Below are 25064 nucleotides of genomic sequence, written 5' to 3'. Positions count from 1 at the left end.
GACTTCTTCCCATGCTGCCTGGCAGGGGCAGGGGAGTGGCTTTGTTCGAGTGGAGGCCGAAGTCCAGCTTCCCCACTCGGCCTCCGCCAGCACCTGGGCTCGAGGTGAAGGTCCTGACTCTCTCTCGGTGTCCTGACATCCCCCAGGGGGGAGGGAAGGGGCCTCTCATCACTGCCACGTGGAGGGGACATCCTGGTCCTTGCAGGTGTTCAGGGACGGGGGAGGTGCCTTGCTGCCTGCCGCCGGGGTGGAGCCCTGTCTGGCTCCTGGACCTGGGCTCACTCCGTCCGGGGTCTGTGGCACTGATCTCAGCCTCGTGGCGGGGGGGGGGGGGGGGGGGGCGTCTGCCTGTGAAAGCGAGGCCACGGGTTTTTCTGCAGAGTTTGACTAAAGCAGAGTGAGTATTGTCCGAAAAGTTTGTCGTCTTCCGCTGTCCCGTTTCTGGTGCTTTGGCAAAGGGCGGGCAGGCCTCGTTGGGTTTCTTTTTGTGTTTGTGTGCTTCTGGGGTGCTGGCGTCTGCTGCTGCAAGTGTGGGATTTATGAGGCTAAAGAGAAGCGAAGGAACTCGCCGCTGTGTTGTTCCCTGGGTCCCAAAGACCCGGACGGGTCGGTCTGCTTTTCTCTTAGAGTCGTATGTGTCGTCGGGTGTATACTGTTTGGGGTTTCGGTTGACCTCCGTGGGAGAAACGGCAGAACGTAGGTTTCACCATCTTCCTTGACGTGGCGGGGCTCTCAGCCCTCGTGTGTCGGATGGAAGTCTTGATGCCCACACGTGCCTCCCTGGCTGAGCACATCCCGGGTGCTCAGGGCCCGGCTTCCGTCCTCCGCGTGGAACCGCCTGTCGTGGGTTCCCGCTGTCAGCGAGCTGGCGGAGGCCCGTCCAGGCTGAAGGCACTCATCGGGGGATGGTGTCCACCGTCAGACACCCGCTTGTTCAGCTCCTCGGGACCACTAAGCCCTGCTTCCACGAGGCTCGGTGCGTGCGACGGGCCAGCACCTTCCGCGCGCGGTGCTGGGACAGGACTCACTCACACAGGCGGCGACAGCTTTCCTGCTCCCGCCTTCTCATCACGTGCACGTCTTATGGGAATAAGGTGCCCTTCAGAAGAGTGTCTGAGGGTTCACGCAGCTCAGGATTCATCCCCAGAAGTGCTAGGGATCCGCTTTGCAGATGTGTGATGGCACCACGTTCCAAGGGCTGACCGTGTCTGGCTGGCTCTGCGGGGGCTGCTTTCCGGGGTCCCGCCGGGCCGCAGCCACCTCCCGCCAGCACGGCCGCCTCCCTCCGATGTCTGTCCCTGCGGGCTCCCCTCCGAGGAGTCTCTTTTCAGCATCCGGACGAATGCCTTTAAGCAGTTTGCTGTCAGGTCTTGCTGTCCTAGGAGCTTTTTTTTCTTAGTAATTCAGCTGAGGCCGTGCAGCCCCCCGTCCTTGGCTAGGCTCCCAGAGGAAGCCCTTCCAGAGCCCTTCCAAGCCCTTCCTCGGTGTTCATCATCTTCTCAGAGGAGTTGACCGTGACCCAAAAATCGTTATCAGCCACCAGCGCCTCCTTTTGCTCTGTTCTGTTATGCATTTGTCATTTATAAATCTCTTAGAAATCACTGTTATTTACTGCAGTGTCAGGATCGTTAGTCAATTTCTATGTGTTTTTTCTATGATTATGGATAATAAAATTCGGTCGCTTTTTCTTACTGTCCTTTGCCTTTTATTGGTGCCTTGCTTACCTCTTCTCCAACAACGCGTTTCTTATTTTAACATGCGGAAGTTTCGGTATTTTAAGGCAAGGCAATTTTATTGCCCTTTCTCCATTCACTGGGTTTCTTTATGCCTATAATCCTAAAGTGTTATCCACAACACAGAAATACGACACATTTTGAATGTTTATGAACGTTTATTTCCTGCTGAGGCCATTGCACAAAATAAGCTTTGGTGGGAGGAAGAGATTATTTTCATGGGACCTTTAATTTGTAATGAATGCAAAACTTAGTTCTCTATCTAAATTATTTAATGCATGGAACATTTAATTAAATGTTCAAGGAGAGGAGCTCCCTGGTGGCTCAGCAGATTAAGGATCCAGTGTTGTCACAGCTGTGGCTCAAGTTTGATTCCTGGCTCAGGGCTGAACCTCATGCCATGGATACGGCCAAGAAAAAAAAAATCAAGAAGAAAAGGTGGGAGTTCCCTTCGGGGCTCAGTGGTTCACGAATCGGACTAGGAACCATGAGGTTGTGGGTTCGATCCCTGGCCTCGCTCAGTGGGTTAAGGATCTGGCGTTGCCGTGAGCTGTGGTGTAGGTCGCAGATGCGCCTTGGATCCCGCATTGCTGTGCCTCTGCTGTAGGCCGGTGGCTACGGCTCCGATTAGACCCCTAGCCTGGGAACCTCCATATGCCGAAGGAGCGGCTCAAGAAAACACAAAAAGAAAAAAAAAAAAAAAGAAAAGGTGTTTCCCCCAAATGACAACCTTACTGTTAAAAAACAAATTAAAGACACTAGTCACTTCAAGATACGGTGTGATTTTTTTTTTTTAAAAATCTCTTCCTCAGTTCCCTTTTCATCATTTTTTTGCTGTAATCTAATGCCTGCCTCTTTGTAACTTTAATGCTGTGTTGCATTTAGGTTGGTGTTTTACACTCAGCTTGCTCATTGTATTCTTTCTGTAAATAAGCCTTTAATGCCCTGTCAGTGCAGAAGTAGGTAATTACTGCTATTCGGAATGGCTTTTTTAGAGGCTTGAGTGTGCGGATAACTGCCACACGGAAGAGCTCTCTGAGCTGAGCGGCGTACCCTCTTCAGCAGGAGCCTAGAAGGACAAGAAGTGCCACACCGTTCAGGGTCCCCTCAGGATGCGTCCCGCGGTGCCTGGCCTGCCTGTGACGTCATGGCTCTGGTTGCACCCCAAGTCAGCTGCGGCCTGTTCGTCTTGTGATGGTTCTGGAAGAGCTTGCGGAACAGATTTTCTGTAATTCATGGCTCAAACCTTGCTTCGAAATGCGTCTTTAGGATTTTAAATCCGCTGCCTACATTCTCTAGGTAACTGCTGAAGCGTCCCCATGGATTTAGGAGAGTCTCAACTTATACTAATTAGTGCAGCACCTCTGTGATTAAAAAAAAATGAAACTATTGCATAGTTACTAAATTAAGAATATGGCTATATTGCAAACATCCTTACTGGTTTTAAATGTCACAAGAGGAAAGAAATAAGAGTTTACCATTAACAGTCGCTGCTGTTACTGTTCAACTAAGTGAGATGTGAGTTTATAAACTAATATTAATAATTCTCTTAGTATTCCACAGTTTTTATCTTTTATATCGTTTTAAACATAATGCTGTATTAATAACTGTCTTATTTGTTTAAACAAAGTAAAAACATTTGAAAATAGAAAATGCATATAAATATATTATTTGATTCAGGAAGAGTGTGACCTAAATTTTCACCTTTTCATAATTTAAGAATTTTTAAAATTATGTGACATATACAGTTCTTATAATTTAATACACATAATGAGCCAAGCAGGATGATTAATTTTAAAACATGCTAGCTTCATGTTCCAGCTAGAGTTTCAGCACCTTAAAAAGTAAAAAAATCTACAGGCTAAATAATTACTTCTTTTTAAAAAATCACACACAGAATCTGCTCTTCCGAATGCGTGATGTCAGAAAAACTAGAGAACGTAAACTCAGCCTTGTTGGTTGTGGGTTTAGCCATTGAAAGTAAAGGTAATTGCATGTGTATCTGGGCTGCTGTAGGAAACCTCTCACCCGTCTATTGGTTAAACGAGAACAGTCCTGTTTTACTTCCCTCAGGAGAAAAAGGAGGCCACGTGGACATAACAGTGTCAACAGTTAGAGACTATGGTGGCAGTTGGAGGTGGTTTGGAAGATAAGATTCCTTTAAAATTATTGAATACAGTAATATGCGTAGGCTCTCCATAAATGCGTGTTGAATTTAATCTGAGACAGCTTGCAAGTCCTACGGAGATTCTTTTCTTTTCTTTTTTTTTTTGCTATTTCTTTGGGCCACTCCCACGGCATATGGAGGTTCCCAGGCTAGGGGTCGAATCAGAGCTGTATCCACTGGCCTACACCAGAGCCACAGCAACGTGGGATCCGAGCCGCGTCTGCAACCTACACCACAGCTCACGGCAACCTACACCACAGCTCACGGCAACGCCGGATCGTTAACCCACTGAGCAAGGGCAGGGACCGACCCCGCAACCTCATGGTTCCTAGTCAGATTCGTTAACCACTGCGCCACGACGGGAACTCCCTCTTTTCTTTTTTAATTTAAATTTTTTTAGAATATCATAATTGATAATGCTTTTATTTTTTTAAAGTTTTTTATTATAGTTGACCGATGGAGATTCTTGTAGCATCATAACATGGCCATGAGGTATAGATTCCTCTGGAAAGTGCTGTCAGTTTGAAAAACATGCTTTCTAACATGTGGTACGTGCGTCTCAAAAGTCTGTCCTGATTCCTTTTTCTTCCTGTTTCTTCTTAGCCTCATTCTGTGGGTTGTCTTTTGCTCTTGACCCTGAAGTGCTGGTGTTTCCTGATTCTTCTCGAAGTGGAGGGTCTCCTTCCCGCCTTGTATTCTGCATGATCTGGGTGGCTGCATCCCCTGGTTTTCCCAGGCGTCCTCCTTCTGCACGAACCTTTATTCCCACCACTTGACCTGCATGCCCGAGTATCCACATACCATCTCCTGCGTGTCCCATCTCTTTTGTCCCCACATTCCCAACCAACTCTCCCCCAAGAAAAAGGTTCATATACATGCACAGATGTGCCTCTCTTCCTGCTGTGGAAAGCCGGCTGCCTGGCACTTGAATTCAAGTCTCCTGAGCGCATCCTCAGCCCAGAGCAGACTCTGTAACGTGGTGGCCGTACCTTCTGAACCAGCATTTAGGAGGCTCAGTCAGACAGCCTGAACTTGTTATTGTAATTTTACCACATTGCTTTTTCTTGTCACTTTCTTCAGTTGTTGGCAACATGCAGACAGATGCTAATACAGATGTAAGGTAAAATTGCAACTGCAGTAAGTCTGAGACGTGTAGTAAGAGTGTTTGTACAACACGTGTGTGTGTGTGTGTGTGTGTGTGTGTGTGTGTGTGTGTGTGAGAGAGAGAGAGAGAGAGAGAGAGAGAGAGATTTGACCTAGTTCCAGCGATTGGATGATGCTTCCCTTGAAAGTGATGATTAAATCCAGTGTGAGGTTTGAGGGGTTCACCTGGCAGGTTTGCAGTAGGGCAGGAATGAATGAGAGTCCAGGCAGCGAAGGTCGCCTGCACAGAGCTCTGGCGAGGGTGCCCGCCTCGTGTGAGCACACGTGTGTGTTTGCTCTGTGCCTGCTGCGTGTGAGCAGCTGTCTCTGTGCACAGTAATCTGCAGTCTTGTTATTTTTCCCTCATTTCTTCCTTTTCAGTTTCTTGCTTCTTTATTCTAAAATATTTGAAGCTGAATTTGGTATTACATAGAAAACAGTAGAACGTAAAATGTAACTGCTTTTTCCAAACCGATCGGCAGACGGCGATCTGAGTTGAGGAACCGGCGAGTTGAAGGGAGGAGCATCGCCAGGACGTACCTGTACCGCAGCCCCAAGACGAGAACGGTTTTCTGGTGGTGGTGTTTCTACTCTTGGACCTGAGGTCACACCAGCTGCAGTTTGATGAAGCAGAAGAGCTGCATCCTGAGTCACACATTTCAAATCTTAAGGCCCAAGTGGTTTCTTCTCTGGGCGTGTACTTGTTTCGGCTGTGGAGTTTAGTGTTCCAGGCCATCTGTCTTTATGTGTTTGGGGATTCTTTCAGGCTGTGGAAATTTTATTAGAGTGTAAAGTGACCTTGGAACTCCGCGGAGAACTCTGGTCCGCGGGCCTCTGGGCTCGAGGACTGTCCGTCCTTTTGTTCTTGGCGTGCTTGTGTTTTTTATCCTGCGAGGGAATGCTGACGTTTGGGTCCTCAAAACATTTCTTCAGCTGCTCTTACCCGACTCTTTAAATTCAAGGGAAACTTTGTTCGGGGAACTGGACGTGGGCTTCGTAACTTCCTTGGTGTCTTTTACAACGGAGTTCCTGTCTGTTTTTCTTTGCAGAAAGGGCTATCGCACGACACGAGGTGCGAGAGATCGAGCAGCGACACACCATGGACGGCCCTCGGCAAGAGGCAGCTTTCGACGAGGACGAGGACCTGGTGATCATTTATAACCGAGTCCCCAAGACGGCGAGCACCTCTTTCACCAACATCGCCTATGACCTGTGCGCCAGGAACAAGTACCACGTGCTCCACATCAACACCACCAAAAATAACCCCGTGATGTCGCTGCAGGACCAGGTGAGGCCCCCGGACGGGATGCTGAGGGTTTCCTGGCGAGGCGGGGGGAGGCACTGGGAGTCCGGGGTTGGAGGTGCAAACTGTTGCCTTTGGAGCGGAGAAGCAGCGAGAGCCTGCCGTATAGCGCAGGGGACTCTATCTCTCCACTTGTGGTGGAGCGTGAGGGAGGATAATGTGAGAAGAAGAATGTGTGTGTGTGTGTGTGAGTGAGAGAGACTGGGTCACGTTGCTGTCCAGTAGAAAATTGACAGAACACCGTCAATCAACTGTAATAGAAAAAGATAAAAATCATTAAAAATTTATTTAAAAATAAATTTAAAAAACCTGTTTCCTGACACTTCCTCACTCGTATTTGGGATCTCAAGGAGCTAAGGCGTTTTAAGGCTGTGCATGCCGATCCCGATGAAGTGTAAGTTTCTTGGAGGAAAAGTCCAAGCAAACTTAACCTATAATTTTATAGTCACAGTATTTGGTGCATCTCCTTGCCAGTCGGATGTGTGTATGTCTTTTTTTTTATGTATTTATTTGTGAAATAAATGAATAATAGCTTGAATTTTTTATGAGACAATCGATGCCTTTTAAAAATGGGAAATATTTTTAGCAGGTACCCTGCAATGAAAATCAGGATGTTTTCTCAATTTATGATGGAGAAAGCTTTATTTGATGAATACATGTATTCTGTATGGCTCAGCTTTGTGACAAGGCTCCTGAATTTCATCTTATCTGTAATTTATATAAGTATTAGCTCTAAACTTCTGGAGCGCAGGAATGATGGCTTGTACTTTTAGCATAATCATGCCTTTTAAGTTATTAGGAATCTTTAGATAAACAGGTGGATAGATAATTTTATGGAATGGTTTTAAGCAGAGGAAGTTATATCATAAGCTGAAATTCACTCTCCTCTTTAGCAGTAGTTTCAGATATTTTCTTGGAGTTCTGACTATAATTATAAATAAAGTTCTTTTTCTATAAATATGGAGGGAATGGGAATCGGTCCCATGAGAAGAAAAGATAATATTTGAAAATATTATGTAGGCTCAAATACCATATTGGGGTAGCTTATGAGAAAGGTAATTGGGGTAGTCATATAGTTAGAATGTATTTAGCTGTTTAAAAATAACTAGGCTGGAGTTCCCCACGTGGCTCAGTGGAAACGAGTCCAACTAGTATCCATGAGGACGTGGGTTCGAACCCTGGCCTCACTCAGTGGGTTAAGGATTGGGTGTTGCTGTGGTTGTGGTGTAGACGAGCAGCTGCAGCTCCGATTTGACCCCTAGCCTGGGACCTTCTCTATGCCGTGGATGTGGCCCTAAAAAGCAAAACAAACCAAAACTAAGACCTGGGCGTGTGTTGTCCGAATTGACTGTAGCACACCTGCAATCCCCACACTGAAGCAGGAGAATGGCGCTGGTGCACGGGATCGGGTTTGCTCTCTTGCTGGAGAGCCGCCTGTGGAGGCCGATGGCATATGGCGTGTCATCTGCCATAGAATTCCTGGCTCCTCTGTGGCAGCCTCAGTTACTCTTTTTTATGGGACCCCAAATCTGCATTGGTCAGCCAAATCAAAGACCTCTTCTGAAAATGAGAAGAAACGTGAACTTATTTAGCTAAGTGGGTCATGAAAACTATTCATTATGTAATCGCGTGTATCTCAAAGGCCAGTATCCTAAATGATTCGTTTTTATACAGCGGGTAGTAGATTTTAAGTCTGTTTGCATGACTGCTTTTCAGAATGTGTGTGGACCTAAGAGGAGCATTTCTTAATGCTTCCCTATTTTAGATTTATTCAGTAGTGTTGAAAAATAAAGTTAGCTTGTTCAGTTTTTAGAGTTGTTTTGTGTCCAGCATCACAGGGGTGTCTGGCAGCTACCAGTTCCCTGATAGGGACATTGACCTTTTTCCTTTTTTCATGAAGAAATAAAAAAGCACTGCCCAGATGTTCCCGGTTGTGTCTGGATGAGATAGAACCTCTGTTCTCCTCTCAACAGCTGCCCCCGCCTGCTCTCCCCCACCCCACACACCAGAAAAGAGGCCTCGACACTGTCATAAGGCAACTATAGATTACGTGGTGCACAGCACATAAAGCTTGTCTTGGGGGGCAGAGCGGGAGACGGGCCTTCATCACTAGCAGACACACTTGAAAGTGTCCGCGGGGAGCGCCCCTCAGTGACGCGGAAACGCGTCTGACTGGCATCCATGAGGACACAGGTTCGATCCCTGGCTTTGCTCAGTGGGTCGAGGATCCGGCGTTGTTGTGAGCTGCGGTGTAGGTCGCAGACGCAGCTCGAATCCCGCATGGTCGTAGCTGTGGTGTAGGCTGCGGCTACAGCTCCAGTCTGACCCCTGGCCTAGGAACCTCCATATGCTGAAGGTGCAGCCCTAAAAAGACAAAAAAAGAAGAAAAAGGAAGAAAATGATGTCAGCTGGGCGTTCAACACCTGGTCTTAGTTGGGCGGGGCTTATGTGCCGAAGGCGTCCTTGTGTCCTGCGTCTACGTTGTCTGCTGGTCCTGGTTCTGCATAGAAGCAGCTCTTCAAACAAGTCACAGCAGCTGCTCCCCTGCCTTGGCCTGACGGATGAGATACCATTTGAATGCCACTTTAATAAGCTTCACCTAAATGTAAACTTTCAAATTGGACTAGATGCCTTGAGAATAATTTTTAAATTAGTGCCCGAACCCTAGCCTGTAGAACACGCTCTGACGTGAAGGAAACAGTTTTGTTGTCGTTGAGAACTGCTCTCAGATCCCGGGTTATTTAAGACAGGAATTAAATGGCCTACTTTGCTCTTCTTTCTTCTCTGACAAATCGTTTCTAATCAGTTTCTAACTCAGGTGAGAATTAAAAATGAAATCTTCTATTTAAAGCCCAGTTCATTCATAAAAATGGTTTGGGCTCTAACAGGATCACACACGCTGTTTCCTCGCCTTCCAGCCTCAGTGGTCCAGTCTGCTCAGTGTCTGCCTTTAGCCCCAGGCTGCCCCACGTGTGTTTTGTCCTGGGGACTGCGCGACACTGTTTTACATGCTCAATGCTTTGCTCTCAAAAAGTTGCGGCGAAGCCCAGCTGTTTCAGTCTGCTATAAAAGTATTCAGAGTGTCACAGCCGTGTGTATTCTGCCGTCCCCAGAAGCAGGCTCCACTCTGTTTTCAAGTTTTCATTTATTCACTGAGTGTGTAAGGTATCCAGAGATTGTGCTGCTTTCTGTGGGGCATTTACCCAAGAAATCAAAAGCAAAGCTACATCTTTAAAGGAGCATATTTATGATTTACTTGGGAATGTAAGACATCAACGCAGGAACTGTGAGGACTGTTCAAAGAAAACATCACTTTATGGTGTTCTCACCGAAATGTTTAACCAAAAATGTTTCTCGCCGACATGTTTAACCTGGACCCCCTCTTGAGGAAGTGGGCAGGTCATGCTGGAGAATGGTCTCTCCAACACCTGTCCTGAGTCCTTCTCGGGGTCAATGTCATGACCCCCCAGGAAAAGAGGTGGGGTCGGAGGTGGAGCGGGACAGCCTCCCCGGTGAACCCCAGATGCGATTGGTGTCCTGTGGTTGGCTTCTTCATCGGAAATGTCCACTACAGGAGTTCCCGTCGTGGCGCAGTGGTTAACGAATCCGACTAGGAACCATGAGGTTTCGGGGTCGGTCCCTGCCCTTGCTCAGTGGGTTAACGATCCGGCGTTGCCGTGAGCTGTGGTGTAGGTTGCAGACGCGGCTCGGATCCCGCGTTGCTGTGGCTCTGGCTTAGGCCGGTGGCTACAGCTCCGATTCAACCCCTAGCCTGGGAACCTCCATATGCCGCGGGAGCGGCCTAAGAAATGGCAACAACAACAACAACAAAAAAGACAAAAGACAAAAAATAAATAAATAAATAAATAAATAAATAAATAAATAAAAAAGAAATGTCCACTACATGCTTTCAAGTGGTTCCGAAAAAATTCAGTGTACGTGTCCACAGGAGGAGGGGGAGAGAGAAACCAAACTGGCAGCAGGTTGACGGTGACTCCTGGCCACGAGCATATGGATGTTGACTACTGCTCATCCAACTTTTTTGTATTTTAGAAAGTGTTCAAAATTAGGAAGTAGGGATAAAATAAGGGGAAAGGTTAGAGCAAGAGGATTAAAAGATTAAAAACTTGAGACTATAAGGCATGAGACCAAGTGATAAGGAGAAGTGATAGGAACGAGGTGAGCTCAGTCATGAAAGTTCTCATTATCGGGTTTTTCCTTTTGGTCTTTTTAGGGCCACACCCACAGCATATGGAGGTTCCCAGGCTAGGGGTCAAATTGGAGTTGTAGCCTCCAGCCTACACCACAGCCACAGCAGTGCCAGATCCGAGCCGCATCTGCGACCTGCACCGCAGCTCACGGCAACGCCAGATCCTTAACCCGCTGAGCAAGGACAGGGATTGACCCCGAGTCCTCATGGTTACTCGTTGGGTTTGTTACCACTGAGCCACAATGGGAACTCTGAAAGTTACATTTTTAAGATGGGCTTTACTCCATCAGTAAATAGCAATTGTCAGGAAACAGGTCATCAGCTCTTGTAGTTGGAAAGTGAATTTTACTCTGTAATCATGAAAATATTTCTGTGTTGGAGAACACGTCTTATCTTTGTGTCAAACAGGTGTAAACAGGTGTCAGTCGCAGCATCTTTTATCATCTTTCTTAATTCTTTTCTGCTCTCATATGTGTAGGTCTGATCACATGTAAACCCTTTCAGAGAAACTAGAAATATCTAGAATTTGTGTTTTCTGTAGGACAGCATAGTACATTTTTTTTTTCTTTGTAATGTACTGTTAAACCAGCTTCTGGTCATTTGCATTAGAGCATCAAGTTTGATATTAGTTCCAGGTACTGATTTTTTTAGAGCAACCCTTTTTGCAGAATGGCGGGATCCAAACTGTGTCTGCAACTTACACCACAGCTCACGGCAGTGCCGGATCCTTAACCCACTGAGTGAAGCCAGGAGGCATTGAACCCGCATCCTCATGGATAGTTGAGTTCGTAACCTGCTGAGCCACAGCAGGAACTGCCTAGAGCAACCCCTTTAGATGAATGCTTCTCAACCTGTGATGTGTCTACTGAACACCAGTTACAATACAGATTCTGGTTCAGAAGACTAAGCTAAAGCCTGGTGTTCTGACTTTCTAAATGTCAATGCCCAAACCGATGCTTCTAGTCCTTGAACCACGGTGTGAGCAGCAAAGATCTCGAATGCGTTTGTCAGTGGGGTAACGAGAGGATGCGTGTTACGATCTCCCCAGGCGTGAATGACTTATCTTTACATGCACATTCGTCCTCCCCAGCACAATCCAAATTCCTTACCGAGGCCAACAGGCCCCCTTAAACAAGCCCTTTTATTTGCACGTAACGTTGCCTCTCAGAACGCGGTTGTCCTGGCTCCTCACAGCTGCCTTCATGTTACCCGTTTGACCTTTCAGCTTAATGACGTCCGCATAGCGGGACCTTCCTTGACCACTGAGACCTCTCCCAAGCTGCTGTGTGCCACCATTCTTTCAGTATCGCTCCTATTGCTCACCGGTTTCTTTGTTTGCTATCTTTTTCTCCATGATAACCTCTTAAGGGCAGGAACCTTGTCTGTCCTGCTCATCTGAGTCCCTGTGCCCAGAACCGTGCCTGAGACCTCGGAGATGCTTCGTGCATTTTCTGTGGAGTGAGTGCACGAATGAATGAACAGAGGAACCAACTTTGATTCTGAAGGTGGTTCGTGGCCGAGCACGATGCCCTGATGCTACTTACAGGCCGAGGGAGCCCCCAGTCGTGGCAGCATGAGCGCCCCTCGCCTCAGGTAATGTGAGGGATACACAGTCCCTCCTGCAAAGAAAAGGCGGGGGGACAACGCCGTCCTGAACCTTGGTGACGTTATTCCTACCGATGCCGGGCCTTTCTTCTGCTGTATCCAGCTATTACTCAGCTTCTCTCTCTGTGAAGCAAACTTCTTCTCTACGTTAGTCTCATAAAACTACCCACGGCTGTACAGTGGATGTTTAAGTGTGTGCATGGGTGGGAGTTTGGTATATATAATTACCCGAGGTAATAGTAGTGTTCACTCCAAAGCGGGTAATTACCAGGTTGGAATTGGGCCAGGATGTTCAGGCTGACGTGCCTGCTTGCAGAGAGTGAAAACAAGCCTTTGTGCTCAGGGATAATCACAGCGTTGAGATTAATCTTATTAAGAGTCTGCGTCTAGGTACAGAGTTAGTGAGGTGATGCTCTCCCAGCTTTGCCCAAAGCCCTAGCTCAGGTCCGGTTCAACTAGCAAATAAACCCCAACACCAGGCCCTAGGTAGCTTGGGTTTCCCCTAAAGGCCTCCTCTGATTACTTGCTAGCCTGACTCGGCTCAAGTTATAAAATCTGACAAAAGTCACAGCTGAGACTCTGCTCCAGGCTAGCCAGAAAAACATCTCTTTCCCTGACCTGAATCTCACCGCTGCTTCTGCACCAGCCTCCTGGACGGCCTGCTGCCATCAAGTCTGGAAATTCCCTTTGCCTGGCATCCCCCCTGGTGACTCGATTTCCCTCCTCTGCGAGTGTTTCATCCTCAGCTTCATCTGATCCTATTCGTTTTTGCGCCTTTTCCCCTCTCGCCGGAGCTTTCATTAGCCAGTGAGAATCCACCAGCTGAACAGAGCGCAGCCTGCTCCCTCGCTCGGTTCCTCCTCGTCCCGCGCACGTTCGAGCCTTCTCGCCAGGCCTGGGGCAGATGCTCCAGCTGTGGGGGAAAATCAGAAGAAAGCATGAATGTGGCAAGTGGTGGAGGAGAGGCGAGAAGGCAGAGAGAATGACAGCGTGGGCACTGCCGCTCCGCCGGTGAGAGGGAGAACGGGCCAATGAAGAGAGGAAAATTCGGGAGAACTCGGAGGCTAAATATTAACCCCAGCTAAAAGGACCAATTAATACTCGGAAAGGAAGACTTTTAAAAATAGTGTTCTTGACGGGGATGAATTCGACTGTCGTGACCTTGCAGACGGTGTGAGGAGATGAGGGTGGCATAGAATCTGTCACATGGAAGTGACACCCTGTAAGTGCTCAGACTTTTCTCCAGATGAGAGCAAAAAACAACCGCTTTAACCTTATCGACATCATTTGTTTGCTTAGCACTTTTTCCTTCCCTGTGAAGAGAAGGTAAATCTCAGCTCAGCATCTTTTGATTTATTGCAAATTGTAAATCAGCCACCGCTTTATTAATGCGACTAACAGATTGCTTCGGTTAAATGTTGATGAGATGAAAGGGGAAAAATGCCGATGCAGCTGTATTAAGTATGGAGCCCTCAGTATTCTCTTGGTTGGCGGTGAGAGAAAGATCGTGTGTGTTTGGGAGACTTTAATGGTAACAGAGTGTAGAGGATTGAGAAGCAATGATGACCCACTGGATGTACCTCAGGATGAATTTAGGAAAATGAAATTCAAAGAAAGACCCACAGAGGTATGGAGACTGGGACACTTAGTTTTGACCAGCAGCGCGCAGCACCCCCGAGCTTCCCCAGGACAGTAAAAAGGCAAGAATAAGTTAGGAGGCATTGTTGGAAAATGCTCGTTCGATATGAGAGTGGGGATGGGGCTGGATTTAAGTTGAGATTGCGGTGAATGCGGTGAGGAAAATAAGCAGTCGAGAGTCCCATCCCAGCGCTGGGAGGTTCGGCAGTTTTGGGTGACTGCACCGAGGGGTTTCCTGAACAGCGGCTAAAACCTGAGGGTACCAGGGGCGGAGGGTGTGGATCAGCTTTAGGACACGAAGGCCATCCACCTGCTCTTGCCTTTCACAGCCTTTCAGTGTCCTTCCCCACCCCCGCCCTTGTTTCAGCTGCACAGTAATAGGTTCAAGAAGCCGGAGGATGACTGGCCCAAACCGGAGGCGTGTGCTTCTCGGGCTTCCCTGCCCTTCTCTCTAAAACCAAGAGCAGGGGCCACCGAGGCCCCTTTGACCCCGGAGGTGCCGCTCCTGTAGGCAGGCGACCTCGAGACCAGTGACAGCAGCGGGAGGCTGACGCCTGGTGCTGTCCTGTGCCCTCACGCTCCTCCCGAGTCAGCGGGAGCACTGGCCTCTTTCTTTCGGACTCTTTAACCTGCTTGGCTGGACCGCCTGGTTCCGGGCGGCGGGGGCGGCGGGAGACGGGGCGCGTACGTCCTCCCGCCCCTGCCCCGCTCTGTTTTCCGGGGGGTGGCACCCCACAAGATAACCGGGGCAGGATGGTTCTGTGCCTGCAGACGCTGCTCCGCATCATGCGAACAGCGACGATGGCCGCGCATCTTTTTGCTAAAGAGCTTCCGGAGACGCGGGCCTCCTTGGCGGGCGCCTGGGCCGCCAACCCCACGCGCGTCGCCTCGGGCGGATGCGGGGGGGTCCCGACCGCCCCGTGGGAGGGTGGCGGGACGAAGCAAGACCTCGAGGTTCCCGCCGCCCGCGCCGCCCCGCCCGGGGCCTCCCCGCTGCGGCTCCTGGGGCTCCTGGGCCCCGGGCTCCCGGCTTCGCTCTGGCCTCTGCCTTCGCGCCCTCCTCCACGTCTCCGTGTGAAACCCCGGCTTTGGACGGCAGAGCCGGCCGTCGTCAGCCCCTCGAGCCACCACCACCTCGCGTTGCTGCTCCCCAGGCTTCCGCCTCTCCCTCCTTTGGGGCGGAAATACGGAAACCAGTTTTCACAGAACCAGAGGCTTCTGTGGTTTACCATTAAGGGGCGAGTGCAAGGATTTTCGTATTCAACACGTGATTTTTTTTTTTTTTTTTTTAAGGGCCGCACCTGCGGCGGATAGAGGTTCCCAGGCTAGGGGTGGAATCAGAGCTACAGCTGCAGGCCTACGTCACAGCTCACCCTAACCCGGATCCTTAACCCACTGAGCGAGGCCAGGGATCGAACCCGCAACCTGATGGTTCCTAGTCGGCTTCCATCAGGTTTCCATTGCGCCACGATGGGAACTCCGAACATGTGAAATTTTTAAAAGATTCACTTTATAGGTTATATAGTTTTTTATTTTCTGTTTCTTTTTCGTTTGCCGTTTGATATTTTTGTTCTATTTAGTATTTTAGGGAACAGATAGCAAAGAACCTGGGAATCTCAAATCACATGTGGATTTGACTTTGTTCTGGTGGGGAAACTGTAAATAGCTGCTAAAATATAATTGTGTATTTTCTAGGGCAACAATTTTGTTATCTGCATCCACCTCTCAGATTTTGTTTTAAGGGTGTGTGTGTGTGTGTGTGTGTGTGCAAGAGGAATTGGGGTTCATTTCCTTTCCCTTCTCAGAGCTCCATTGTTTCTTTTAGTATATAAGTTATTGATGCTTCCCCTAAAAAATAAATTCTACTTCCAGAATCTTCCATTTTTCCTTAGTTCAGACCCAAGGCTGCTCTGCGCCAGCCCCCTGTTCATCACCCTCCCTCTGCCCTGCGCCCTCCCCCCATACCCTCCCCCACACCCTCCCCTGCCCTGCGCGGCCCCCTGCTCTGTCCTAGGCTTTGTGGAGGAGGCAGTGTTCCTACTCGCGTCTAGTGATCTGTTGGTCACATATCCTGGTCAGAAGTGCCCCAGAATATCTCCATGTGGCTAAGTCTGTTCTAAACTGTAAATGAGAGACAGATAAATTGTCAGAAGTGTGCCCTTGACAGTCCTGCGTGTCAGAGGCCGAGGTCACAGCTTGCAGGTGCTCTCCGTGCAGCACAGGGTGGGGGGGACCCCACCCTCAGTGTCCCCGCACTGTCTCCAGTCCCCAGAAGAGACTCTTACCCACTCGCTGTGATCATGCAGAGATTAGCTTAGCAGAAAAATGGAGAGAAATTGTCTATCACTGCTTTGCAGCTGCTCAAATTTTACATTGACCAGTTCTTTAAATTTTATAGTATATTTACACTTAAAGGATTTTTTATATTAACTCGTCTTTTGTATAATTTCAGTAAATTAAAATAGTAGTATTTAGATATTTTAAAAATTTCACCTATATCCCATCTCTCATTTCATTAGTCTTTTTTTTTATTGATAAGCTAATGATCTCTGCTCAAGCGTCAGGTATTAGCTCTTTGAGGTCTCCTCTTAGTGGTCTTTTCTTTAGTCATTTAGTTTAAGAATTAGTTGATATTCTGTTTGTTGAGTCTTAAAACATGTGCATTTTTATGACTAAGAAACCGCTGAGAATAAAGGGATTTATGTAGAACCTCTCCGGATGGGTGAGCTGCCTGCGGATGGGCGAGCTGCCTGCGGATGGGCGAGCTGCCTGCTGCAACGTGCTGGTACCCATCCCCCAGCCCCCACGTAAAACGCACCCACTCCCCAGTACTGTACATGGTTGCATTCTGCAATTTTGTCTTCAGGATCCGCTTTCACTCTTCCGTGTGTTGTGACAGGGATTTTCTCCGTATGAACTACTGATTACAGGTCACACTGTGCGTTCCTTAGCTGAAGCCTGTATCTCAAAGCTCTGCTGTTGTCCAGGGGGTGTGTTGGCTTTAAATGCTACATGTAAAGCCTTTGCTGTCCCCACATTTCATTTCCTTTAAGTTGTGCCAAAGTAATGAGTATATTCTCCTTTTCTAGGTGCGCTTTGTAAAGAATATAACGTCCTGGAAAGAGATGAAACCAGGGTTTTATCATGGGCACGTTTCTTATTTGGATTTTGCAAAGTAAGTTATACCTGAAATGATACATGAAAGAATGCTTTGTACGTTAACAACCTAAAAAGGAATACATTCACTAAATTGTTATGATTTTGATTAAAAAAAAAACGGGCTGGCCTGCCTTTGCCACTTTAGGGATGTGATTTAAATATACCTGCTGGTGTGTGACTGCCCTCTAGTGTTCATAAATTGATAACTGTCATTAGTTTCAGAAATTCAAGGCAGATTCAGTGTAGGTAATACCCGTTAAAGGTCTTTGTCGTTATTTTGTTTCTGCTGCCTTCACGTCCAAATGACACTGTTTTAGGAGAGCCTGGGGTTTTGACCTATAGCCATCACTTGGCTTATGACTTAGCACATCGTTGGCTGAGAGCAAGAGAGCAAAGCAGCCATCGCTCGGTATTGTGCCTAAAGTGTCCCCTTCTCAGCCACGGCACAAGAGCCCGTACAGGTCCCCTTGGGCTACCTTGTTCTAGCTTTCAAATTGAGATATATTCTAAAGAGACTTTTTAAAAAATAGTGACTGTTCTTTATAGTGATTTGCCTGAAACTAGACGTAACTACCTCTTATTTCCATGTCGGGGGGGGGGGGGGGAGTGGGATCCCGGTATCACTGTCATAATTCTCTCAGGAAAAGTGCACAGAACTACAGGCTCGCGTACAGGATCCAAGCATGACACGTAGCTGCCTCCAGAGTCGGTGCCACATTAAATACTAATCAGAAAACTGGTCAAGAGGAATATTCCAATATACATGGCTTGGTGAATCCATCTGAATGGTTTTTTTTTTGTAGGACATAGAGTATCATTACAATAAAACCTCAAATCCAAATCTTTTCCCCAGTAAGATTCTGCGCTAACTTACAAAACATGAAAAATACATCTTTAAATGATTAAGCTTAGACATGCTTGCTCAGTCATTTCATGAGCAGTCATGACTTCAAAGTAATATGCCCTCATGTGCTTGTCAACTTTCAAGAGAGTTCTGTGTAAAATCTAAAAATGTCAGCTGTCATTTTAACATTTCAAACTTGAAAAGCAAAAGGAATGACTGAAACATCACTGATTCACATTGATAATAAATCTTAACTTTATTGAAAAGCATGCAATTAGAAGGAATCCTCCAAATATTCCATCCAGAAAATAATTTTTTTCTCGTTCCTTCCATAGCACTCAAGATCTTTCAGTAAACTTTAAAGTAAAAAGCTTTAAAGTTAGATGTACATTTTTCTATAAATAATTCATATGGCAATATTGAAAACATTTTATAGGCAGTTTTAAAATAAACTAATTATTTTTCCTCTGCAGAGGCATTGAACCAATTTCATAAACTTCATTCTTATGCATATTTTCCCCTCAGGGCTGCATTATCCTTCAATTGAATGTTTGTTACCCTTTCACCTAAATTATTTTTTTTTCCATACACAGCTTGGTTTCTCATACTTGAGGTTTTCATTATTAAAATAAAATATTGAGTGCTTTTGCTTTTGGCAAAAGTCTTACACTTAAAATGAAGCTCTGGTATATGCTAGGGTTCTTGCAGTTAAAAAAAATATAAACATTCTTGGAAAGATTAATATCAGTTATTAAATACTAACATGAATGTTGAAGGGCTGGAATATTTTCATAACGTGTTTCGTGTTATTGGAAGCAAAACGTATTGTGAAAAATTTTAATAGACTTTTACAAGACTTTAAACAGATAGTTTAGAAAATCAACGAGAGGAAATATATTTGGACATATGAAGCCACAAATTATTTTAGGTGTATTTAGTGTCTCTTAAAGTTTACATTGGCTGTCATCCTCTCCACAAACGAGTAAGGAGGAAGGAAGAAACATCACCTTAGCAATTTTTAAAATATTTATTCTTCAAAACATATTCATGACTGGGGTGGTACTTTGTGGAGTTCATGAAAAGATTTGCCTTCAGGAGAAAACAGTCAAATTCGGTGAAAGAAATACTCAGTCACCTAGCTTTTCAGTTGCCTTGGCAGAAACACTGAAAAGAATATAGAAGTTCCCTCTGTGGTTCAGTGGGTTAAGAATCCGACTGCAGCGAACTGGGTCACTGAAGAGGGGCGGATTTGATCCCACCCTAACTCAGTGGGTTAAGGATCTGGCGTTGCTGTGGCTGCGGCATAGCTTGAAGCCACAGCTTGGATTCAATCCCTGGCCGGGGAACTTCTGTATCCCTTGAGTGTGGCCATAAAATTTGAAGATGAAGAAAAAAATAAATAAAATACCTCAGGAAACCCAGGCAGTAAGATAGAGAAAAAAAAAAAAAATGAGAAGTGCTTTCTAATTTAGACTGATCACTAAAAACACATACTTTGTTTACAAGCTTCTATCTGCTCAAGCTATGCTTTGGCGACATGTTTGGGTTTTTTTAGAACTTTAGAATAATAACAAAAACATTATCTTACATATTTGCATTGCTGTCCTGTCTTGCTCCTTTTTGTCTTAAGCCTCTTCTTATTTTTTAAGCACATGTCCTAGTTCTTTCTTCCATTTTTCCCTTTAATGTTTAATTACTGTTTTTTAAATTGGTGGACAAAGCATTTTAAAATAATGTAGATATGCTAACATAATTTTAGAAATTTTCCAATAAAAATATTGCATAGGAAGGACACTTTGAAAATGGCCTAGGCTGCAGGCATGTGCAGCCGAGTGAGTTGCAGGTCTTGTCCTCAGCGAATTCACTGAAAGCCCCCTTTTCCCTGTCATTGTCGGTTCTGTGTGTTTCATTACGAACCGTGAAAATGTTACAGATGGCCCTGCCCTTTAAGTCATACCAGTCATTTAACTCTTACTCCCACTCTGATTTTCTTCAATTTTACAAAAGAGAAACATTTGAACACACCTTACTGAAACCTTTTTCAGAACATTTTCCTTTATAGAGCATACGGTGCAGGTAAAAGAAAACTATATATTTTTTTGTCTTTTTTTTTTTTTTTTTTCAGAGCTGCACCTGCAGCATATGGAGGGTGAACCATCTAGGGGTTGAATTGGAGCTGTGGCCACCAGCCTACACCACAGCCACAGCAACACCAGATCCTTAACCCACTGAGTGAGGCCAGGGATAGAACCCAGGTCCTCATGGATGCTAGTAAGATTCATTTCCACTGAGCCATGGTGGAACTCTTTTTTTTTAAAGAAAATTCTTTTAATGCTGGTTTTGATCAGACTCTGCTGAGACCTTTTATGATCTAGCTACCTAGGGTCATACCTCGGCATCCCGTCTTGGAACGATAACTGGGATTATTTTGGTACAGCGGTCCCTTTTATTCAGGCATGTGTCAGGTGTAAACCTCTGTGCTCGTGCCCAGGAAATGTGTGGGTTTTCATCGCGGTCATTCTGGTTTCTCCATGGCACCCCTGCTGTCTTTTTCAGAACAAAGGGGGTAAACTGGTAAAGAAGGAGACATGTCAGGACAGGAAACTCAGGGCTTCGTGGGTCTAAAATGTCCTGGTAACAACGGGGCAGCATCTAGGCCTGGCTCAGCTGGGTGGTAAACAGTCACGTGCCGTTGAGCTTCTGCCTCCTTCTCTGCTGAGCCGGTGGAAGCTGCACCAGCCTCCGCGGCTTTCGACAAGCATGTCACAACACCGTGGAGACACTTTTGAAATTATTTTCATCTTTGTAGGTAACATGGGAGAGTTGCCTTTTTCTTTCTTTTTTAGGCCACACCCGCGGCATATGGAGGTTCCCAGGCTAGGGGTCCAGTGGGAGCTGCAGCTGCCCGCCTACACCACAGCCACAGCCACGCCGGATCCGAGTCTCCACTGTGGTCTACACCACAGCTCGGGGCAATGCTGGATCCACTGAGTGAGGCCAGGGATCGAACCCACGCCCTCACGGATACTAGGTGGATTCTTAACCTGCTGAGCCCCAGCGGGAGCTCGGGTGTTGCCTTTTTCCTGGTCTTTATCGCTGGCTCTTCCTGGGGCACCGAGCCTCAGCCTGCTAAGGAGCCGCCTCCAGCGGCAGCTCCGCAGCTTAAGGCCCGCAGCTCCTTAGCAGCTCGGCAGTGGCAGCCGCGTGACCTGAGGCCTCCAGTTTCCCGTTTGTGACATGAGGGTCGTTGCAGTAACTACTCCGTGGGTGGTTGTGAGACTAAATGTGCTCGTGCACGTGGAGCCTTTCGAGTGCGTTGCACACGGAGCTGGGTTAGGTCCTTCTGCATCTCGTCCTCCTTCAGTTTGCATGTTGTCCTGCCCACCCTTTCTTCCTCTTTCCGTCTGAACCTGAGCCGGCCCCTCTCCCACCTCCTAAGACCGCCTTGCTCAAGAATCCGTCTCTGCCTCCAGGATTCTCGTTTGCGAAGTTGACCCAATTTTACTTATCAAGACATCCGAGCAAGAAAGCTTAGGGTCGCCCTAACCACCCCTTTGCTTCACGGTGAATGTCTGGCCATCAGCATGGCTTTTGACCCTGGCTTCCTCCACCTGGCGCAGTGCTTCCCGCACATCCAATTTGATGTGCACGTCGTAAGGCGAGAGGCCCCACATTTCTGTCCATCTTCCAGTCTCCGGCTACTCGGGTTGTTCCCAGCTTTGGCTGATGATGAGTAAAGCTGCCGCGATGTTTGCACACAGGTTTTGTGTGGATGTGACATCTTCATTTCCCTGGGATAGAACCTAGAAGTGGGGTTGCTGGGTTGTCCCCTGGCAGCTCTGTAAGACACTCCTAAGCTGTCTTCCTGTGTGGCTTTATTATTTTGCCGTCTCACCAGAAGTGAACGAGAGTTCCAGCTGGCATATCCTTACCAACAGTTGGTATTTTTAGACTTTTTTTTTTTTTTAATTTGGGACATTCCACTAGATAAATGTGCCTTTTAGGAGATACATAATTACTTTTAAAATCATTTATTATTAACATTATTATCAGCAGGACGAATAATTGCCAACAGGTCATTCGCTGTGTTTGAAACAAGGCAGCGAGAACTTGCCACTGGAAGGATTTGAAGGTTTCTGTGAAGGCTTTAGCGATAAGAGAGTCCAGAATAAATCTGTCCAGTTCTTCCTTGTTATTTGCAGGTTCTGCTTCCACAGATTCACCCAACTGCAGATGGACTGCGTAAGACACCAGGGTCTCCTGTGTGAGACGGCTGCTTAACTAGAAACGCTAAGTCTAGGGTGAAGCAGAACTCTCAAAGCTTGATGCTTCCCAAAGGCCAGTCAGCCCTCTTTCAGCTTCATCTTCCATTTAGGCTTTGTCTTTCAAATGTTCTGAGTATATACTTGTTTTTAACCATTCTTTTGTGTGTGTGTGTGTTTGACTTGGAGAGTTTATTGTGTTTTTAGATGAAGGTTCCTGCTTCATACTATAGAAATTATAAATAAATGATTGAATAAAACACCCCAAAGCGGAATAGGAGTTTTCTACTGGTAAATTTTCATTTGCACCTGTGTGCGCATACATGCCTGCGTGCACACATACACACATAGATGTATGTACAAAACATGCAAGAGTCATCATACGTGTTGGGAATCAGTTGTCTCTGTGTCTGGGTATGTATTTCTTCTTTTTCATTTTGTGAAGACTTATTGAAGTATAGTTGGCCCCCACTGGCCAGTCATTTCGTATACACAGGGTGCATATGCCACTCCCAAACCCCCAGGCCATCCTTCCCACCCTGCAACCTGTCCCCTTGGGTAACCGTGAACTTGTTTTCAAAGTCTGTGAGTCTGTTTCTGCCCTATGAATAAGTTCGTTTGTATCCTTTTTAAAAGACTCTTTAAGATAAGTGATGTCTTAGGATGTTTGTGTGAAGTTATTCACCTGGTATGATAATCTCTAGGTCCATCCATGTTGCTGCAAACGGTATTATTTCGTTCTTTTTATGGCTGAGTAACATTCCATTGTCTATGTGCACCACATCTCCTTTATCAGGTCCTCTGTCGATGGGCATTTGGGTTGCTTCCACGTCTTGGCTATTGTATATAGTGTTGCAATGAACATTGGGACGCATGTATCTTTTCAAATTATGGTTTTCTCTGGATAGATGCCCAGGAGTGGGCTTGCCGGATCATATAGTAGTTCTATTTTTAGTTTTTTGAGGAACTTCCATATTGTTTTCTGTAGTGGTTGCACCAGTTTACATTCCTATCAACAGTGTAATAAGGTTCCTTTTTCTCTACACCCTCTCTAGCATTTATTGTTTGTAGACTTTTTGATGATGGCCATTCTGGCTGGTGTAAGGTGGTATCTCAGAGTGGTTTTGATTTGCATTTCTCTAATAATGAGTGATATTGAACATCTTTTTTTTTTTTTTTTTTGCCATGCCTATGTCTTCCTTGGGGAAGTGTCTGTTTAGATCTTCTGCCCATTTTTTGATGGGGTTTTTGGTTTGTTTGCTTTGACAAGGAGATGTTCGTATATTTTGAAGACTAATCCCTTGTCAGTTGCTTCATTTGCAAATATTTTATCCGATTCTGTGGGCTGTCTTTTCATTTTGTTTAGGGTTTCCTTTGCTGTGCAAAACCTTTTAAGTTTAATTAGGTTCCCTTTGTTTTTTGTTGTTGTCTTTATTGTCATTACTCCAGGAGGTGGATCTGAGAAGCTATTGCTGTGGTTTATGTCAGAGGGTGTTTGGCCTGTGTCTTCCTCTAAGAGTTTTATAGTGTCTGGGCTTATATTTAGGTCTTTAATCTGTTTTGAGTTTATTTTTGTTTATGGTATCAGAGAGTGTTCTAATTTCATTCTTTTACATAGCTGTCCAGTTTTCCCAGCACAACTTACTGAAGGAACTGTCTTTTCTCCATTGTATATTCTTGCCTCCTTTGTCATAGATTAGTTGACCTTACATGCATGAGTTTAATTCTGGGCTTTCTATCCTGTTCCACTGATCTAGATTTCTATTTTTGTGCTGGTACCATTCTGGTTTGATGACTGTAGCTTTGTAGTATAGTGTAAACCGGGGAGCCTGATTCCTACATCTCCATTTTTCTTTCTCGGGATTACTTTGGCTATTTGGGGTCTTTTATGTTTCCATACACATTTAAAACTTTTTTTGTTCTAGTTCTATGAAAAATGCCATTGGTATTGCATTGAATTTGCAGATTGCCTTGGGTAGTATAGTCATTTTGACAATATTCATTCTTCCAATCCAAGAGCATAATATATCTTTCCATCTGTCTGTGTCATTTTTGATTTCTTTCATCGGCATCTTATAGTTTTCAGAGTATAGGTCTTTTGTGTCTTTAGGTGGATTTATTCCTAGGTATTTTATTCTTTTTGATGTGGTGGTAAATGGAATTGTTTCCCTAATTTCTCTTTCTGATCTTTCATTGTTAGTATATAGAAATGCAGTTGATTTCTGTGTATTAATTTTGTATCCTGCACCTTTACCAAATTCATCGGTGAGCTCTAACAGTTTTCTGGTAGCGTCTTTAGGATTTTCTAGGTGTAGTATCATGTCATCTGCAAACAATGATAGTTTTCCTTCTTCCATTCCAATTTGGACTCCTTTTATTGCTTTTCCTTCTCTGATTTCTATGGCTAGGACTTCCAAGACCATGTTGAATAAAAGTGGTAAAAGTGGACATCCTTGTCTTGTTCCTGATCTCACCGGGAATCCTCTCTTTCTTTAGGTCCCAATTACAAGACTCTCGACTTCCCAGTTGAGGTGTCAGCTGTGTACCCTCTTCTCACCAGTGAGAGGACTGTCCCACAGAAAGGCTTTGGTTGGGAGTTTGCTGCTGGTCTAGTGGTTAGGATTCAGCACTTGCACTGCTGTGGCCCTAGTTCGATCCCTGGTCTGGGAACTAAGATCCCATATCAAGCCTCTGCACCCTGGGGCCAAAAAAAAAAAAAAAAAGAGAGAAAGGAAGCCTTTTGTAAGTGGCTAATTCACAACAGTCTACTCAATCTAATTCTAACACCTATACACCTGACACCTTGCTAACAGTAGTGACAAAGCTGTGAACAGGAGAGAAACAGTCCCCTCCTCTCAGGGAGCTTCCACTCTAACCTAGTTGACAGACGCCATGTATTTGCAATCATATATATCATTTTCTCTTTTTTAAAAAATGTGAATTTTTTTTTTTTTACTGTATTATTGTTAGTTTTATGGGTTGTTTTAGTGAAAAAATACA

General features: G+C 45.9%; 1 protein-coding gene across 1 annotated transcript in view; it reads left to right on the top strand.

The window, feature by feature from the left end:
• Positions 1-25064, top strand: part of HS2ST1 (heparan sulfate 2-O-sulfotransferase 1) — a 159289-nt gene that overhangs the window by 119616 nt on the left and 14609 nt on the right. The window contains exons 2-3 of the mRNA XM_047785391.1: positions 6093-6331; positions 16889-16974. Coding sequence (XP_047641347.1) covers positions 6093-6331; positions 16889-16974 — 325 coding nt within the window. The remainder of the gene's footprint in view (positions 1-6092; positions 6332-16888; positions 16975-25064) is intronic.

The sequence above is a fragment of the Phacochoerus africanus genome, chromosome 6 (genome assembly GCF_016906955.1).
Source record: "Phacochoerus africanus isolate WHEZ1 chromosome 6, ROS_Pafr_v1, whole genome shotgun sequence".
Taxonomy (NCBI): domain Eukaryota; kingdom Metazoa; phylum Chordata; class Mammalia; order Artiodactyla; family Suidae; genus Phacochoerus; species Phacochoerus africanus.
This window is presented reverse-complemented; position numbering and strand designations above follow the sequence as displayed.